The 21,550-nt window shown below is 40.3% G+C and overlaps 1 protein-coding gene across 1 annotated transcript in view; it reads right to left on the reverse strand.

Moving 5' to 3' along the window:
* The window catches only part of LOC116429544 (disintegrin and metalloproteinase domain-containing protein 10), a 334,086-nt gene that overhangs the window by 234,202 nt on the left and 78,334 nt on the right, over window positions 1-21,550 (reverse strand). The window contains exon 3 of the mRNA XM_076365457.1: window positions 19,438-19,591. Coding sequence (XP_076221572.1) covers window positions 19,438-19,591 — 154 coding nt within the window. The remainder of the gene's footprint in view (window positions 1-19,437; window positions 19,592-21,550) is intronic.

The following is a 21,550-nucleotide window of genomic DNA, read 5'->3' on the forward strand; positions in this document are numbered from 1 at the left end:
TTTTAAAATTTCAATAATTGCGAAACAAACAAATGGAAACCAGTCATTTTGATTGGTACTGTAGTTCTAGTGTTAACGAAAGTCGTAACGCAAGGTGCGACGCGTATTCGCGAGACCCTTTCGATTCATATCCCGCGAAGCTCGATAAATTGCATTCGGCGAAACACTGCAATGACGAGTGTCGCTGAAACCGTCGTGACCCGGACGCGTCGGGCAAAAGAAAAACAGAGCGAAACGAATTCGCTTGTTTACGTTCCCGCACGGCCGCGGTAACGCTGGAACTCATTAGCCGACAATTTTGGTTTAAAACGAGTTAACTTGTTCGGCCGGATTTCCCGGAGTGGCACGCGTCTCGAACAAACCTCATTAAAATAATTCGCGAAAGCCATCAGCCGGGCGGCGCGTGACACGGGAACAGCCGGCGAAAACAGTATTTAACGGACTTCTTGCCCGACTTTCCCATGGAGCGGGGCCGTTCGAGGATCGATGGGAAAAGCGGCCGGCATTCTTTCGATGAAAGCGTCGCGCAGGAAAGTCGTCTAAAAATATATTCCATCGCGGGAACACGGTCGGAAGAAAGGAAAAAAAAGGAGGGCGAAACGGGGCGGGGAGGGGTGGGGGTGTGGAGGGTGGGCGGAGGGACAGAGGGAAAAAATAAAAAGTTTCCGAGTATAATTTCGCAAGAGAGTAGTCAGGCTAATAATATCGTTGTTCCGGTGGGGTGGCGGGGCAAGCGGCACGGCGGGGGAGCGGATAATAATAACGTAGTTTTATAACGGGCGTAAATGATCCGCTCGCGCGGAAGCTGATTAGCAATAATCGCGTTGGATTAACGGTCGCGTTGAATTGAATAAGAAACAGTGGACCTGACGCGTCCCCGTGGGGAATGGGTAAGTTATTCAAGAGTAATTGGGGATGAAATGAAAAATTGAGCAGTTTCAATCTCTTTATGGGCCTTAGGGTGCGTTCACAGTTGGGTGATTCAATCGAGAGACCCGATTTGAGCGGCTTGAGTTCTGATGGATTTTGGTTTTTTGTGGCTGTTGGTTTCAGTGTAGCAACGTATCGGTAGTAATACGAAAATGGAAAATTTAAATTATTAATATACCCAGTAATCATAGCTCTTCCGTTTTGTTTTCAGTTTCATTCATAGTATATTAAGAATTTAATAGTATATTATTTATTTAAACTTAATTTAAACATAATTTAAACGTAAATTGTTAATATACTATTAAATTCTTAATATGCTATTATTTAAATTTAAATTATTAATATACTACTAAATTCTGAATATATCATTATTTAAATTTAAATTGCTAATATACTACTAAAGTCTTAATATATCATTATTTAAATTTAAATTATTAATATACTATTAAATTCTTAATATATCATAATTTAAATTTAAGTTATTAATATTGTTGAGCCGTCACGGCTTAATAGAGTCGACAAATGCAGATACTTAAGCTCTTTACAGCATGGGGCAAAAAACGGCTCTTATTGTTTAGTATTTTGACGGCACATCGCGGCAATACTCATTGGCCTTTTGAAATCAAATTCCAAAACTTTCCTTTCACCCGCATGTGGTAGCCAGCGACGGGTTATAAATGCATATTTCTGAAGGGCCACCAAATGGTATCTTAAGGACACTCGGTACCTGGGGTTCGCCTGGAAGAAATTTGTATCCAAGCTAAAAGCATAGTCTCTGCATGTCTTAGGTAGCACCCCACCCTCGTTAGACTAGGCGCGCCAAGGGCGCAGCGACGGTGGAGACAATTCATTTCGAAATCTCCTGATTGGGACTTGTCAATTTTGGCGATAACCAATCAGGGTGTTTTCTTAAATTTCGGAGCTGACGATCTGACTCGCAGATCGCCAGCGAAAGAGACAACTCAAAAGTTTCGAACGATACACATCATACAAGCGCGTCTTAGTGTTCAGACATAATTGTACACACGAAAAATACACTCCACTAACGAAGAAGCAAGCGGTCTCATTTAATCAGCTCCAAGTAAGGACGCTGCTGTGAGCGCCCAACAAATATACTATTAAATTCTTAATATATAATTATTTAAATTTAAATTATTAATATACTATTAAATTCTTAATATAGAATTATTTAAATTTAAATTGTTAATATACTATTAAATTCTTAATATATCAATATTTAAATTTAAATTATTAATATATTATTAAATTCTTAATATAGAATTATTTAAATTTAAATTGTTAATATACTATTAAATTCTTAATATATCAATATTTAAATTTAAATTATTAATATATTATTAAATTCTTAATATACTGTTTAGTAGCTTAATATACTATTAAAGTCATTTTTATCGTGGTGACGATTATTTGGTGAATGGGATTACGGGAGATTGTTTGTCAGTGATCTATAATAAATTTATCATAGCAAGCTTATTCTTCGGATGATACACGGCAAGAGACTCCCGCGAAGAGAAATTACCGGAAATTTCTCTCATGTGGATAAGCAGCATTAGTTTCTCTGATCTGGATTATACTCCGCTTTAATCCCCTTCTAATCTCTATCTTAATCTTCTTAATTTGGATTTTACTCCTCTATGCTACTCTTTACAGTTTATTTATGAACCTAGGCCCCCCTAACTTCAGATCTACCTACTATGAAAGTCTCCTTCCTCAATTAATGATCTCGTGTTCCTAATTCCATTGTTAATTGGTTCTTAATATTATATTAAATTCAGATTCCTAAGAATCTTTATAAAACTCGATGCTTTCCATTAAGAAACCACTTTCCAATATCACATTCTTTAATCATCTTTTTCAATTTAACAATAGGTACACGAGCGACTCCTAGAAATTATGCATAGTTACATAAGAAAATTATTTCCGATTTAATAACTCCGAAGATATGGGATTCCTAATTAAACGAAACTGTCAATTAAACCATCAACGGAATTAAAATTGGCCTGAAAAGAGTGATTGTTCCGTTATCAAAGAATACCTTTATCACCTTTGTCATCGTATTATCTAGTATATACGAGGCCGTATTGAGTCGTCAACAATTCCAGTCAAATAACTTCGAACTTCAGCGAACAAACAGATAGATGGCAGTCTAATTCTGCTGATATCAACCACGAACTATCGTGGACCATAAAACTCATCCAGGATTCCCGGCTAAAATTGATCTAGATCATGGAAATGCGTTTATAACGCGATACAAACCCGAAGGAGTTCATAATGAGGCTAGTTCGCGGGCGTCTCAGGCCTCCGCGCTCTTTGGAAAGGAACAATCAACAGTTCCGTGGCGGTTCATCCGCGAGATTGTCAAGTTCGTGCCTGCATTATGTAAGTCGGGACACTGGATCGCTGGATGAATCTTAAGAGAACCGTACGCGGCCTCGGAAGTTTATTCCCTAGAAGTCGTGGAAACTTGCACTCAGCTGACAGGGCAAGCTGCGAGACGAGCGCTGTATCGAACTCGTTGGGTAATTCGCGAATCTTCACGTCGCCCTGTCCGTTGCGGTTTTCGGGATATCGGAGAGAAGGCTCGAGGAAAAATGAAGATATATAAGGTATATGGGAAATTGAAAATTGAAAATTGGGAATTGAGAGTTGAGAATTGAGAATTGAGAATGAAAAATGGAAGATTGAGAATTGCAAGTAGAAAACAGAATAAATAATGTAAAACGGAAAATTGAGAGTGGAAAATATAAAACTGAATGAAGAATGTAAAATGGAAAGTGAAAAATTGAAAATGGAAAATTTAAAATCTAAAATTGAAAATAGAAAATGGAAAATTTAAAATTGAGAATTGAGAATTGAGAATGGAAAACAGAAAATTGAAAAGTGTGAATAAAGAATGGAAAATAGAAGATTAAGAATGGCAAGTAGAAAACAAACTGAATAATGGAAAACGAAAAATTGAGAGTGGAAAATAGAAAACAGAATGAAGAAAGGAAAATTGAAAATTGCAAATTCAAAATTCAAAATTGAGAATGGAAAATGGAAAATTGAAAATTGAAAATTCAAAATTCAAAATTGAGAATGGAAAATGGAAAATAGAAGATAGAAAATTGAGAATGAAGAAAGAAAAATGGAAAATGGAAAAGCTGAGACAGTTCCAGCATCGAGAAATCCTGTTTCGTATAAAAATATCGACTTCTCTTCTTATTCAAACATGAACATTGTACAATCTTTTCTAAAAAGAGTATTAAGTTCCTTCTTCATAATGGCATTAATGCTGCATACTACTTTTTATAGGAATATTAAAATCTTTCTTATCAATTATTCCCCTTGTATGTCATTTTTGATAGAAATGGTCATGTCCTTCCCTTTTAATGAACGTATTATGAAATTCATTTTTCTTCTCGCAAAAAATATTAACGTTACAGATTCTCGCAGAATAAAAGTTAGTATCTTCTCTGACTAACTTTTCTCTAAAGAGTATTAAATCTTTTTCGGTTCGGAAACTAGACCGAATTCCTCGTTTTTCCGGGGAACAATGGACGAACGAATATTTCCATTTGCGATCAGAGATTGTTAGAATATTTTTGAGGGGTGGTGTAGGTCACTGCGGGCATACTCGGGTCAGCGATAACTCGTGGCCAGCTAACGGTAAACCTTTTTACAGAAAACCTGTTGCTCGATTTCCTCGGGAGCGGATCGAAAGTGGCTTCGACGCAAATTCAACGTGCTCTAACGACGCGAGTGCCATTGAATCGCGACAACGAGAACGAGAAGGTTTTATATTAATTTTTATTTCTTTCACTATTTATGGTCTTACTTTCATCATCAATTATTTTCATTACTAATTATTTGTATTATCAATTATTTATATTAATAATTATTTGTATTGTCAATTATTTGTATCATTAATTATTTGTTTTATCAATCAATTGTATTATCAATTATTTGTATTATCAATTATTTGCATTATGAATTATTTGTATTATCAATTATTTGTATTATGAATTATTTGTGTTATCAATCAATTGTATTATTAATTATTTATATTATCAATCAATTGTATTTTCAATTATTTGTATTTCTAATCATTCAATTATCAATTATTTGTATTATTAATTATTTCTATTATCATTTATTTGTATGTTAATTTCATTATTCTCCCCGCGACAGATATACCAATCAAATTCATAGTGATGAAAAGAATACCTCATATTTTCGCGAACAAATGACGCTTCTATTAATAAAACGCCGGCCAATCGAAGATATTGTATAACTCGGCCTCCGAGAACAATGGATATTCCGCCAATAAATGTATATCCTCGAAAAAGCCTCCGGTTATTTTCGATCGGTTATTTTTCACAGAAAATTAAAGCTATTTTGATGTTTCGCGAGGCGAACACGGCCGAGAATATTTAATTAATCTTTGTGAACAGTTCCGCCGGTACAGGCAGACGACTCGAAGCTTTTTTCGCAGTGGGCCGCGCTGCCCGGGCACAATCAATTGATTATAGCTCTGCGTGAATGAAAATTGCCGACAATGTTTCTCATTTGCATGTTAAATTAAAGGACGAGCTCTATTGTTTACGACGGCCTGTTTGTACCGACAAATTGCAATTTGTCGCCCTTTTCTGGACGCTCGACGGGCTCCCGATGAAATCTTCTTTCTCCACTAACTACACGGGAAAACCCGTTATATAACATCACTTAAAATACACACTCCATATTTCACACTCCAAATGTTACATCCACTCTGTGATTTCGATTAACGAGCAACGTTAATTTCCCTAACGCATCCAGCATCAAGCATAAAATACCAAAAATCAAAAACTATATCTACTTTCCCAGGTATTATACGAAACAAGAACGTCTCAGAAGAAATCGGTCGTCAAGTGAAAGTGCAAACTTCTTCATAATGAATCCAAGATCCAAAAGTACAAAGATCGGCAATTTTTCGCTAACTCTCAACTATGTAGAATGTTGTGCGTTAATCCCTAAAAATAACATTTCATTGCACCTAATCCTCGATTTACGCGGACTTTTTTCACGCTAAAACGCTGGAACGCTATTTACGTGTAGCTTTTACGCGCGATCTCAATTCACGCGTCCGAATTTAGCAACAGCGAATAAAATATACTTCTGTTTTCTACAATGTCATTATTATTTCTTTTGTTAAGCTATGTGAAATAAATGTGCGTTTCTAAAGCTTATACCAGCTTTTCTCTTCAATATTTTCTTTTCTCTTGTAAAACGAACCCACGTGAAAGGGATTTTCGCGTTAATCGAGGGTCAGGTGTACATTCATTATATACAGAAACAGAAAAATTCTAACTCGATAAAAACAGCTCCATTTCAAACTCGCTGACAGCATCGAGCTTCCTCCTGGAGCCATTCCAAAAACTGTAAAGCCTCGATTGATCGGCAGGAGCCGGAAAATAGATCGTAAAAGTGGATCCCGATGCGTGATGTTGAAATCGAGCTAGGTTCGATTTTAATAATTGACCCAGCGGAATTATCGCCGTGAATCCCGCGCTCGGAACGCTCGCGGCGGGGCGCGGCGAATATTGTCCGTCCCGTTGATAAATTAACCGAGGTGAAAAGTATGAAATTGGATAGGAAATCCCGGTGAACGCCGTGCGGCACGTCCGATGCAAATCTGTACGGGATATTCCTATCTGGCCGGCAACGTCGCGCGGTTATGAGCGCGTCGCGGCCAAACTTCGGAATAGTTGGTCCCCTCTCCCACGGTTGGTCCGCTTTAACGCGAATGTCGTTTGCATACTCGACGACTGTCCGCCCGGTTCCTTCGCGACATGCGAACGGTGACCGCCGCGCGCTCGTTGCATTCGACGCACGCGGCGGGATGCAACGCCTCGCCGAGACACGGAGCGACTTGTCAATGAAAATTCGACGACGGGACACGCCGGAGAAGTTTGTTCGAGGCAAACCCGTGGAGAAAGTACTGTACGAGCGAACGAGAAATTCTATCCGGCTTTCATTAACTCTTTGCGGGCGAATGTCGGCATTTTCAGATAAGATTTTTGTGTTTGCAAGACTAACACAAATGATTTAATTCGGTAAATAGTGAGAGGGCAGCACGCAGTTTCCTTTTTTTCTGTTAATTAAGGAATTGATATGTAATTTAGCTTGACATGTAATTTAGATTGACACGTTAAGCGCTATGAAAATCTTGAGCGTATTCCCGTGATGTTTTTCTTTTGTAGCAAAGAAAGCGGGGACAATAATTAATTATTTGGAATTAAAATGTTATTAAACAGTTTTATTTGACATCGGTTATCTTGTATGTTACGATTGTTTTCATTCAGAAGCGTTAGTCAATAGCGACTGACATGGCGATCAACGTGTGAACAGTAGGTTTGTGGAGATTTATTTACACTTTGTTTTGTTTGTGTTCGGAAATTTGATATTCGTTTATTTAGATTATGGAGGTTAAAGTTTGAAGATTGAACAATTGAACGATTGAACGACTGAACGATTGGACGACTGAACGATTAAAATACATATTGGAGTTGTTGCATCAATCGAAATCGGTATGTGTTTAGTAAATACTGTTATTAAAATTTAATATGCATCAGATTGACGCGTTCCATGAATCTAGTGTTGATTATTGGAACCGGATGATTTGAAACAGGATTTCACGAGGATCGTAAGCAGAAATGTTTATTGTTGGAAGCGTAGAGTGAGCTTTTATTGGATTGTAAGGAGCTTTTGTGTTAAGCAAATATGGTGGAACCTATGATGAATGAGGTTTTGCATGAATGTTCTTGAGAATTGATATTTCAAATTGTAGATTTGTGTGGATATTTGAGTTTGAAGAAGTGGAACGAGGAATGATGATTTGGTTTCATGTTATTCTTGGTTGAATAATAATGTATCGATTGTGATTTTTGTGAATTGGCGCTTGGAATTGATTTTTATGGATACTTGGGTTTGAAGAAGTGAGACGAGGAATAATGATTTAATTTGATGTTGTTCTTGGTTGAATGACAATGTATCGATTGTGACCTTTGTGAATTGGATTGTGGAAGGTCTGATTTAGATTCTACAGGTTAACGGTGAAAGTAAAGTATTTAAAGTTTGTGAAAAAGGAGGAATGTAATCGGAGGGGAAAGAAAAACGAGAAGAATGTCCGGGGATACGCAGGAGCAGCGGCCCAGTAATGCGTTTTTAATGATAAAGGATGGTATTAGATCCCATTCGCGGGAAATTACCGATTCTGAGTAACGCGCGAATTAATTAGAGCATTCTGCATTTCGTTAGGCTTGCGATCCAAATTACCTAATAATTTCCGTCGACTATTGATTATCAATTAATTTAACTTTAAACGCCTAGCCGGGTAACTAATGCTACGTCATTCGACATTTATGCAAAATTGAATTAGAGCCTGGCGGCTGTTATGGCATTATTAATCGATTTATTCGCCTGTTGGCTCTGTAACGGAGTGGCCACCCTTATAGTTCCTAATTATGAAGAATTTGTTAGTTCGCCCGGCTATTCCGAAATCAGTGTTCATCAATTCATAACGTCCTGTTATTTCTAATTATCTTTAGAACGCGGCAGATGCCCATCGAAACTTTCGTTCGTACATATTTTTTATTCCTATTTCCGAAACGAAACAAGTGTATTCAATTTCAAATATTAATTAAATTCCAAAATGTATTGCACCCGGTTGTAAAACAATATACAGCGAACACAAAGAGCTCGCATTCGCGAAATAATTCGGAACGATGCTCAGAACTCTGCTCCGAAATTTTTATCTGCGGAAACATGATTCTATTTTCATATTCTTGAAAATATTCCATACACCTGAAAATTTAATATCACATCCCTGCTCGCCATTCAAACTTCGAATATTAAAAATGGCAAATCGAGAAGTAACTCAACAAAATTCCCACCGAAAGTATTCAAATAATCAACCAAACATTCAATCAAACATCAAAAAACCAACATTAAAATAATACCCAACTAATTACATCCCCATTCCCGAAACATAAACCAATCACAAAAACCTACCCCGAAATTCCTCGTCAATTAAGAAGTTCGAGAGGTAACTCAACAAAATGTCCACCGAAGGTATTCAAATAATCAACCAAACATTCGATCAAACATCAAAGAACAAACATTAAAACAATACCCAACTAATTACATCCCCGTTCCCGGAGACAAAAGCCAAACACAAAAACCTCCCCAGAAATTCCTCGTTCAATTAACTAATTCGCCCGTCGCGCAACGCAAACTCGGAAAACGATATCCCTGACGCGAGCACTAAACCCCAAACGATCCCTCTTGGAAACCACTTTAAGGGATCCCGTATGGAGCCACGACCAAGGGGACGGCCGTAATATTTACGTAAATTCCTAGTCACGGTCCGGCCGGTATCGTGCCGCGAAAATTATCGTCGGGCCGTGCGTTACCGCGTTATTGCTCAATTTACGGCGGAGCAACACCCGGAGCTCCTCGGAAGGACGATTAGTCAGGAGCGGTGAGTGATGCATGTACCATTGAGAAATGGGATTAGTTGCGAGGGTAATGCGCGCTCTGCACGGCCCCTCCCCGATCCAGCCACCCCCGTCGCTCCCCCGGCAGAACAGCCTCGTTCCACCAGCAATATACACTCACGAAAGGGACACTTTAACGTGAAACCTGAGGGAAGCGGTCGGCCGACGCGACGAACGCCGGTGGCAACCAGGGGGAAAGGGAAACGCGGCAAGCCTGAAGGGTACTTCTTACCCTCCTCGTTGCCGGTTTATCATCCTGCGAGCGACGTTTCGTAGCTGATTAATGCTCTCGGACGTGTTCGTCCCTCCGCGCGGCGCTGCTCTTCCGAGAGTGACGAGCATGCGGTAATTAAGATAAATTCGTCCTTGTTAATTACAGACTGCGGATTTTTATGTGTTTATCACTATCCCTACCACGGCCGGTCAAATGACCGTTTTTAACGTTATTTCTACCGAGGTGTCGATAGACACCTGTCGAATTTTCGACTTAACACATTGCGCCCGCGATAATGCGGGATTTTTAGTCTACCGTTTAATTGCTAGTACATTAATGTAACATTTTAGATATGTATAACACAAATCCAAAGTAAGATGACAAAATTAAAATTATTTTCCAACCTTAGTCGTACATTCTGAACTGACCTTCGACTTTACCGATAACGATTATAACATTAAGTACAGGAAATGTTCAAAATTCAATTGGGAAAAATTGTTAAACTGAGAAAAGGATTGTAAGTTAAAATTTCAGGAAGTGTCTTTCGACACCTTCGGTAGAAATAGTGTTAAAATTTCGATTAGAATTTCCTATGTACAACGTAATTGAATCGCCTTTAAGTTTCGCGACTTTTCCTCAAATATACGTACAATATATTTTTCAATATTCACTTCTTTTTTTATCGTTTATTTTCTGAGAAAAATTTGTAGTTTGTCTTACCTACCACGACCGGTCGAACGATTTATATCTTCTTGTAATAGTATTCTCTCAAAGACTCAATTCCGAAACTATAAACTGGTTACAAACGAATGGTAATGCACTTGTGGCATGATTTTAGCCGAAGAGTGCCTTCCAGGGTCTGCTTTCCAGCACCTCCAAGTGCTTACAGTTCTCCAACCACCTCGAGGTCAAAATCCTTGAGGACACTTTTTTCTGAAATTCTAACGTACCCTCTGGAACACGACTTTAAGATACTTGGGCTAAAGTGAAAAAATAGACAATAGTTGATCTCTAAACTAAACCCTTATGTGTCGCATATCAGCTGCAGGCCGGCCTGCTAAAGTGCCGGACGGAAAACTAACGGTTACGAATGTCTCTATGAATATTTTCCCGCATCGTAAAATTGTCCCCTTGTTGTCCTAGCATGACGTGTTTGTAATAGTAGGAGAAACTATTTCCTAGAATGTATGCTTGCAATTACGTTTTTGAGGGTTTAGATTGCGAATAGTTTGAATGTTCTCGATAGTTCGAAGGGTTTCGGGGTATTAATTGCTTTCCTCGTTCCTTTCTATTTTATCCCGGGAATTGGGAATCCTGAGAGACGCGCGGCGACGGTGAACACAGTGTAACGGGGAATTGGAGATCGAGATATCGGGAAACAAGCCACGGATACCCTATTTTAATAAATAACAAAACCGTTCCGCCGCCTGATACTATATAGGATGCACGTGCACCCTTTACCGGGGTTGACCATGCCCGGCTGCTCGCGTCCCCCCGGTGTTTCCCGATGAATCGATCCGAAATTGATTCCTCCTTCCGCGTTCCCGGCAATCGGCACGTCTGAATTTCTATAATTAGTCGATATAATTGGCTCGAGCGGGGCGGTAAGTGGCCGACATTAAGGTTAATTGGATGCACGTTGCGGGTTTATTAGCAACAGCTCGGCCGATTATCGCTGAAGGAACTCATTAACGAACAATCCAATTAAATCGCGGCGGCGGCCGCCCCTAGGCCCCGTAACGAAAGAAACCGGCACGCGGGAACGGTTCGACGGCAGAGAATGTTGTCGATTTTAATTGCGTCGAAAGGCGTCGTCGATCGACGCGCGCCGTGGGCTCTCGCGGAAACGCTTAATCCGAAAACGAAGCCCGCACGCGTCCGTAACGATGCTATCGCTCTCTTGTTCGGGTTAATTACGGGGAACTACCCACATTTTGTGCCTCGTTCTCTTCGTTTAATCTTGCGCGCATTGATTCCGCGAAACTCGCCGGATAATTACGCGCGATTGAATTCCATCCTTCCGTCGGCAACTCGGGTGTTTGCTGAAGTTTCATTGTAGCAGCGTTTTTCCGCAGCGTCTTCATTTTCGGGGGTACAGCTACGGAAGCGGTCGGAAAAAGGAGAACCGCGGCGGTTTTCTCGATTTTCCGCGGATTACGCCGAAGAAACTGGAAGAACGAGTAAAGTGCGGCTCTGATGAGATGGCGTGTTACTCGCGAACGATCAGAAGCGAGCAAGACTATTCCACTGGCAATTGAGTCGACTATTGTGCCGACTCTTATGCGTAACGCGGCGTCCTTTGTCGGGAGCCGATACAGAGCGTTCGGGAATTGGGACGCACGTGCAAGAGCGAATTCCCGAGATGGGCGCGATCCGCTCTTTTATTGAGGACCAACACATGCGGTGTCTTTCAAAACGCAGATCTTGGTTAGGACAGTTCTATTTATTAGGCAGATTAGGCAGTTCTTCTGGAAGCCGGCACGCAGCGCTGGAAAAATTGGAACGCACGTCCTAAAACGATTTCGCAGAACCATTAACGCGGGAAAAACGGAAAAGGAAGGCGACTTTCGATCTCCACGCATTCCGAAGTTGATATTTTATAATAAGTTAAACAATCATCACGCAGTGTATTTTTGTTCAGGAAAAATCATCCTGATCTTTCCGAACTACCGAACTTCTGCTTTCACAATGTTCGGGTCGCCTCGGTCCTCGATGCGCGTTTGACATTGGTCGCGTCGCAGAAACAAAGGACGGCAGAGGAACTAAGCGACTGAGTGAGATGTAACGATAGAGGTCAAAGTCCATAGTGTCGCCAACTTCGTTCTCTATCGTGACATCTCACGTCGTATTTTGCTATTGCCAATAACAAGCGTTGAAAGTCGGCCCAAATATTGTGAGACGCAGAATCGTCTTGCCCGGTCCAGATCTCCAGATAACACGCCATTTTATCAAGCGTACTATACTCGAGTACGAGGTAGCTAACGCGTAAGGGTTAATTTCGAGAAGATTGTGAATATCTGCAAGAGAATTCGTTGAGAATGGTGCTCGGTAATTATAGAACACGGCTGCAACCCGGTTTTTGCGGGGATAAGGGATGATACTTCCGCGGGAACGGCCGCGAATCTTTCTCGAGGGCTAGGAAGAAGCTCGCGAGGAATTGGGGCGGCTATAAGAGAACCATTTTAACCCTTCATGAACCGCTGTTCGTGCCCGGCCGAACGGCTGGGTTTTTCCACGAGTGGGAAGACCGATCGAGTTAACCCTTTCGCTACGGCGGGTCTTCAGCATTCGGAGCCAAGCCTTTTGTCTCGAAACCGCCGTTGTTGCATTGCTTTTAGAAAGCAAAATGATTCGTGTTCGTAACAACGTGTTTATAATTCTTCCATGAACATATTTTCGTTATTGTTTACATCACCTTAACCCTTTGCACTCGAGACTCTCAGTCGCCATTTGATTGAACGCAACAAAATGGTAAAATGAAACTCTGCCCCATAATTTATGCAACATTTCTTTCTTGTTTCTTTCTTGTTTCTGTATGTAAGTTGCAAATAATATTTCGTTTATTTAATATTTAATATTTTAAATGATATTTATTATAATATTTCGTCAGGAAATAACGAATGTTTGTAATGAAAGATATTGTCGAGTGCAAACGGTTAACTTTCGCTCCATTTTTGTGGCCGGTGATTATAACCACCCATAGTAGCGAAAGCGTTAAGTGGTCTGACTCTATTCCCGCGCTACAGCGCCTGCGTTGCGTTGTTGCCCGCCGCGTTGTTTACATTCGTGCGCGATACAAGTTTTATCGTTCGCGGATATGCTCGAGGGTTAGCGGGAACGGCAGACAGCGATACCGGATCGGTGTATCCACGAATTTATCGTCTACTTAGCTTTATCGGCGGGGCCGAGGCATTCCAGTTGTTTTCCCCGGAGTTTGATACCCGCTCCGTCGTAAACTTGGCCCCCGTCGCGCCGTCGGCCTCCATAACCGAATCAGACAATAAAAACGAAGTTTTATCGGCTGTAGCCGGAAAGGTTTGCGGGAACTTTCGGCTCCCTCCTTCTTCCACCCCCTTGACATCTGTGGCACTTTGATATTTCGAAGACCGCCGTTCAGATAAAGTATTATCGCGCAACAGCGTAACCGCGGTAACTCGTCGCTACATATTTATGGGGAAGTTCTTTAAAAATCTCCGAGCTAGTAAACATCGAATCGTTTATGAAGTACAATGGTTCAATTATTGGTAACAATGGATATTAAATATTAATGGACTTTAATAGAATACTTGATTAACCCTAATCGTACCACGTGTTTTTATAACGAATACCACGATGTGACTCTCAGTCACTTATGAGAATAAAAGGAATGATTCAAATAATATTGTGTTTGTTTATAGAGCTCAAATGTTAAAAACCCGAAAAAACTTTTGGAAATGCAATATGAAATAATCAACAAATTTCAGTAAAAGTTCAAATATGACTCAAAGCCACATCGTGGTCCGATTAGGGTTAATTGGAGCTTCCGTGAGAAAGAAAAGAATGATTATGAACTAGATGATGCTATAAGTATTGAATTAAGTAGTATAACTCAATAATTTGTCAGGTACTGTATAAACCTTCAGTGAAGAAATGCATAGATGATATTATTAACTACAACGATCGCAATAATCAATAGGGGAAGTTAAAAATTCGACAAACAGAAGCTTAAGTCTAAGCAAGTAGTACAGGTCAATGATTCGCCATACAAAACCACTGTGGCCTTGAAACTTTAATTTCCCCTCATCCTTTCACCAGTAAACGTTATCGAACTTTATTGTAAAGACGAGAACTGGTACACGGTTAAATAATATCCACTCCCACAGACCAACCCCGCCGAAAAACGAAAGAGAACGTTTGATATGACCGTCCTCAAACTCGCCCCCCTCACAAAACGAACGAAAGATAAAAGTTCCCGAAGGTATACCCAGAACTGGCTTCGATCATAAACCACCGACCCGTACGTACCCTCATGCCTTAGCCACCCCCATCGGTGCCCTCGGCCGAAGCCAAGCATTTATAAATTTCACCGCCACCTTGCGCCACTATTTTTTCCCGCACCGCGTCCCGACGTTCGCGTTTCCACGGAAATTTACTGCCAGCAGACCGACTTCACCCCCTCCTTCCCCAGGACACGCCGGGGATGGTATTTCGACTGCGATAAGTCTTTCCGCCCGACTCGCACACGATTTTCTCGATTTTCAAGGGGCACGGGATGAGGCGCTCGCATCAAGCCGGAAGGAACTGTGGCGGACAGAAACCGTGGGAAGGCTTCCTGGGTTTTAAGAAACTTCCGGTAAGTTTATGTTGCGAAAAATATTCTAACGGTCACGAGGAAATAACGTCATAACTCGGATATCGAGCGATTTTGTCGATTCTTTCTGATGTTTTTGTAAAATACTATTAAAACACGAAAACTACTATGTTTTATTTCATAGTTCTGATGACACTGATGATACCGACTCTCTTATTTTTGACATACAAGAATACTTAGTGTGTGATTGAGAATTTTTTCAACTTCTTCTACTTGCTCCCAACTTAATTTACTAGATCGCCTTCCGCTCAAATCTTTCGCGACGCTTCTGTTAGTTTGAAACTGTCCTTCGCTGCCTTCGCATCTCGAAAGTTTAGATATATTACAAAGTTATAAAATATCCTTGAAAATAGCAGAACCTGCATGAATATGCGGATCGCAAAGTGTTAACTTCAAACAATCCTCTAAGCACAATGTTATAAAAATGAAACTGAAACGAGTCATTGGGCTCCTAAATATAACGTCGTAGTTTATGATTTCTAATAACAAAATCTATAGAATTAATTTCATTGTCATTACGTAAAATATAGGATTACAGTCGTCACAAATATGAAATCCACCATTTGTGTTCCATTTTTCTTTCGTCATCAAACGAAACCAAACAAAATCCAACTGCACTATATACCACAGCAAATCAACATTCCCACATTTTATAACCAAACGTCTTATCCCTACAGAACACCCTCTTACACAACACCCATCGCCAACCCCCAAAGATTATTCCACGACGTTTCCAATCGTATCGCACAAAAGGGCATCGAAGTCTCTCTCCCCTTTCTTCATGCGGCGCACTCGAGCCAGGTGCACCAGCGATTCGAATCGGGCCCGCCCGGTATCGACCAAATGCGCCTCCTCCGACGGCGGATGCGGCGGCGACGGGGCGAAGACCGGAAAACTGGAGCGAAGAGGGAAACTGTCAGCCCGAAAAACCGGAGAGAGTTGCCCGGTCGAAGGGTTCGGGGCTCGAGAGGTTTCCGGTAGGGGGTGGGGGGGAGGGGAGGGGCGAGCGATAGGGTGAGAAAAAGCTGTACGAAGTTTGATGGAGAACGGGTAGCTGATGGGGAATCGAAGAAACGGGAGGGGGGGGGGGGAGAAGGGGATAGGAAAAGTCGGCCGCGTAGAATAGAGTTTCTTAGTCGAAGGGTTGATAAATTAAGGGGTTCGATCGAAGGGAGGCGCGAGAGGGAGCCTCGTTTTTCTTTTTAAGTTCCCGCTTAACGAAGGCGCTCCGTCGAAGGAATCCTCGAACTCGGAACAAGTTGCGCGACCCTCGAAGAGTCGAAGCCCGCCCCCGTCGGCAACGTCCTAGAAGAATTTGATTACCGCGCGCGCACGGATTTCTCGCGAAAAATCGTCGCTTCGTTCGGCGAGTCACCGGCCAGCGATTTAACTCTTCGAGGGCTGGTTCGAACTTTTAATAAGGGCTTATACGACCGCGGCTCAGTTCCGATAACTTCGGATGGTAGTCACGGAACTGACGCAGTGAGATTAAGCCGTCCGGTGTGCGGGCAGATTTTCGAAATTTTGTTTCATTTCAATTTTTACTCGCGTGGGTATGATACAATTTGTTGATAGACGTTTGGAGATTTTTGATAAATATTTTCGATTATGAGGAGTGGAGAAGATTGATAAAAGTATGATTATAAATGATGTCGATTTAATATTGTCGCATTAAAATAATTTTCTCGAGGCCTCGCGTCGTAGGTATGATACAATTTGTTGATAGATGTTTGGAGACGTTTGATGAATATTTTCAATTGTGGGAAGTAGAGAAAATTGATAATAGGATCATTAAAAATTGATGTTGATTTAATATTGTCGAATTAAAATAATTTTTACGAGTCCTGGTGTCGTGGGTATGATACAATTTATTGATAAAGGTTTGGAGATGTTTAATAAATATTTTCGATTATGGGAAGTAGAGAAGATTGATAATAGGATGATTAAAAATTAATGTCGATTTAATATTGTCGCATTAAGGTAATTTTACCGAGTCCTCGCGTCATGGGTGTGCTATAATTGGTTGATAATCGTTTGAAGATTTTTCATGAGTATTTTCGATTATGGGAAGTGGAGAAGATTAGTAATAGGATGATTAAAAACTGATGTCGATTATAATACTGACGCATTAAGGTTTTATACTATTAATAGATCATTCGAATCGACGATTATTCATTCATTTAGAATAATAATTAACGTAAGAGGATTGTTCCAATGATAATTAATAATAATGATTATGAAAGGATTAAAATCGACAGAAGAGAACCGCGCGTAAACCGATCATAGGAAACGGTCCGGCGACAGTGAAACAGTACTGTTCTCGAGGTTCCGAACGCGTCGCGGAGATTTAGGAGGGCCGTGTCGATGGCACTGACAACACACTGACGGCGTATCGCGATGCTCAACGAGCCGTGTGGCCATCGTGTCGTGCCTGCGTCGCGTAAGGCCGGCGATCGTTGCAGATGTCGGTTCCACGCCGGAGGATCGAATTAACATGCGTGCGACTACTGCATCGGGAAGATCTCTAGGCAACAGTCTCGCTTCGAAACGACCGATGATCTATTTCCTAACCAATTCTCGATCACCTGAAACCTAAGAACAATCGGAGAATCGTTGAAATGCATCTGATAGCTCGGGATATCTATTGCAGCCTCTTGTGTCCGACTTATGGACAATACTACTGAACACCAGTTCGAACGATACAATAATAAAGTATATTTCATTTCGTATATGTAAAAATTTAATGATTTTAGAATGGAATGTTCGGTATCGTGTATTTCATGATTCTTCTTAGTTTGAAGGATCTTCCTGTTCAATTTAGATTTCCCACAACAGTTTAGAGGATTTTCCTCCTCGCAGTTCCGATATTGTGCGTATCGTCTGACTTATTTCGCAAACTTCCTCGTTCTATCCTGTTTGCGCAACGGACGCACGAAATTACACCCGGCAACCAGACGTCGCGCAATGAAAACCGGCTGGCAAGGTGATTTCGGCTCCTTCGCCCGGAGTTCGCCCGAAAGTTGCGCTCCGCGGAGGAAGCTCTTCCAACGCGTATAAAATAATTAGCCCATCGTAACCGCGCGGGAGAAAAGTTGCCCGTTGCTTCTCGTTACATCCCGGGGAACGTACAACATTATCCCAGAGCGCGGAGAATTTGAAACACGGGTGATTACCCGGAGTTCTTCGGAATGGAGAATAATATCGCTGAGAGTTCATTAGCGACTAATTGAAAGCGTTTCGCTCGTAGGAGATTAACTTCTAATCTTTTTCTTCTTGAATGTATACTATGACGTACACGCTTGTTCTGGAAATATCTTGTTCTTAATGAAACATATGAAATAGAACTTTCGAAATTGTGTTCTGCAAAAACTTCAAAGACGAATTTTGTAAAACAATGATTTATAGTTTTCTGTTAGCTCTATTATATTTTCTATAATTATTAATATTTACGAACGTCCACTGTAAAGTTCTAATACAATTTGAACATAGAATGAACACTGAACCTACCAATTGAATAGATTATCCAAAATTCTTTATAGAAACTTTAAAAGTGCATCTATCGAGACTTTAATTGATTTATAAATCAGTTTTTAATGATTTTAAAATGAAGACACCAGATCGTTTTGATCCGTCTGTTTTAGTGTTAAAATTAATATATTCCTATACTGGTTGGAATTTTTTAACACTGAAACTACCAGACGGACCAGACTGACCGATTTCTGGCGTCTTCTGCGATTATTAACCCTTTACACTAGACAATATTTTTCATTAAAAATATTCATTACTTTCTAACTAAATATTAACGATATTTTTCGCCACTAACATAATCGATTATCTTATATAAATTAGCAGACAGAACTATTTCACTTCGATGTGTTATGTGTTGATACATTACACAAGGTTTAATATAGAATTGAAAATTTTATAAGATTGCTGCGTCGAATCAGTGCAAAGGGTTGAAAAGAGGACATTTCTCTGAGGAATTATCAAAGAATTTGATTCAGCAATACGCAAACTGAATTGTTAATCAATTCCAATCTGAATAGATACATTTTTGAAATTTCTACACAGGAATTTCAGAAAGTCGATTCAACCTCGGTATTTTTAGCGTCGACGTTCGAATAATTACGAACGTTACAAAGATTCATTCGTCATAGAAGTCGTTTAAAAAGTCGTGAGGCGTGAGACATCGACGTCAAATGAGAATTTCTATCTGTCTGTAAACGTCCGGGCGCAAAAAACGATCGTCACCCCGCCCGGGAAAGATTATTCCCCCCTTTGACTGCCGCGAGAAAGTAGAATTTCCCTCGACAAAGCTCTTCGTCGTCCCCATCCCAGACCGTTCGACCTTCTTTCCACCCTTCTGTTCCTTTCCATTTCCAGCAAGAATACGTGGTTTTACGAACCTGTCGAGAGCGTGAAGGCGTAGATTCAGCGTCGCGTCCCCCGGATGCCCGGAAGCCGAAGTGTCACGACGACTTCTGGCACGGTGTTCTCTCAACGCCGCAGTGTCGTACCAGGCCGCTGTATAGTGTCTGACGTAGGATCCATGCGTGATCGCTGAAAAGACGGAAAGAGATTTTCATTGGTGGATTGTATTTAATAAACACGAAAATACATGGTGCAAATTAATTACGAATGCAAAATACTTTTTAACACGTTTACTGCCACGATAGGTTTCGAGCGTTTTGTAATAATTATTCTTTCGTAACAAAGATAAATGGTGAGAAATAATTATTAATGATTTGGTATCGCAGTATTACGTTGTTGCCCAGCTACTTATGTCACTGAATATTTTTATTCGATATCAATTCTCTTATTGTTATTGTTTTCGTGCGATTTACAGCAGTCATCGGTGACCACGGCAGTCAACGTATTAATAGTGTGTATACTTTATATGTAGTCAAGATGTTAATGTTAAGTAGATAAGTGTGAAGTGCATTGTGGACGTAAGTAGTATAAGTCAATGATTAGGTTAATTTTTATGACAGGTACATATAATATTATTCAATAGTAACGATAAGTAACGTGAATCTGAAAATACAACTATGTCGTCATTTAAACAAGTAGTATAAATCAATAGTTAGTCAATCACGAGATTGTGTTTTAGTTACAACTATTGTATAACGTTCTTTCAACCCTGGAAACGACAACTTTACATGCAGACAGTCTTCGACTCGGTTAAGCTTGCTCTATATCATATCGGAGTTCTTAGCAAATAGTATAAGTCAACGAACCAGTAGCCCTAATGCTAATCCCGCGTTTCCAAAGCAGTCGCGGCACTTTTATCGCGGTAAAACCACACTTTTTCGGTATAAAGTGTAACGTTATATCTCAAGAGATATGCGGAGCCCGCTAAAAACACGTTAACAATGGAATGTTAAAAAGCATCGCGGCGCGAGCCAGCCAGTCGGCTCCAGCTATCGGCGAGGGGATCTAAATGCAAATTATTTCCGAGGTAATACATTTTCACGATTCGGTGCGCCCTATCTTCCCGCCCCGTGCCGTTTCATGCACTTCAAGTCGGCATTTATCTATTTACCGCACGCAACACCATAACGATTTCAAACCCGCCGAGCTTCCGAGCCTCGGGAGATATTATCGTTCCGCTTTTCAATGCGGCCAGCCGGCTCCACGGGAAATCCGGCGACTTATTTCGTCGGCGGGGATCGACACGGCGCACGCGATTCGCCGCGACAATTGGACGACTGGGTACTTGCCCCCGGACGCCTAAGAATTAACTTATTCGTGACGAATAACGTACTGATACGTCAAGCTTTTACTGGCCATTCGAGAGAATGGCTCTCGTTGCTGTATCGAACCTTTATGCAAGGTGTTAAAAGAAGAATTTAAGATTTTGAGGGTAGATAGTAGCTTCTAAAAGTTTAGAACTATTCTTCTACTTGAGGAATATTATGTAGCAATGAAAGCCTCAGCCATTTTTAAATAACACTCTATATGTGGTAGTAATAATTTTTATTAATTTTTATATAACATTATGTATGGTAGTGTTTACTATTAATTCTTTTTATTCGTGCTATTATTATTAATAGTCATTATTATTCTAATTATTATTGTCAATAGTCATTATTATTCTCATTATTATTATCAATAGTCATTGTTATTCTAATTATTACTATCAATAGTCATTATTATTCTCATTATTATTGTCAATAGTCATCATTATTCTAATTATTATTATCACTATTACCATTTTCAATTATTAAGTTACACAACAACACACATATTTACGAATTTATTACACAACTTTAACCCTTAGAATACCAACGTTATGAGCTTCGCCGAAAATTTCTCCAGAAAACATCGCTCCCAACTCTTCATTTTTGATAGCGCTAATCCAATCACTAATGTAATTTTCCACAGTTTCTCTCATTTCCTCTCTACTTGTATCTCAAATTATACATTACGAAACCTTCTCTCACTTCATTCAATCTACAAATACCACTCAAATGGTTAATCACAATTTCCCAATATAACATCGCATGTTTACGCAACAGT

The sequence above is a fragment of the Nomia melanderi genome, chromosome 1 (assembly GCF_051020985.1).
Source record: "Nomia melanderi isolate GNS246 chromosome 1, iyNomMela1, whole genome shotgun sequence".
NCBI classification, from domain to species: domain Eukaryota; kingdom Metazoa; phylum Arthropoda; class Insecta; order Hymenoptera; family Halictidae; genus Nomia; species Nomia melanderi.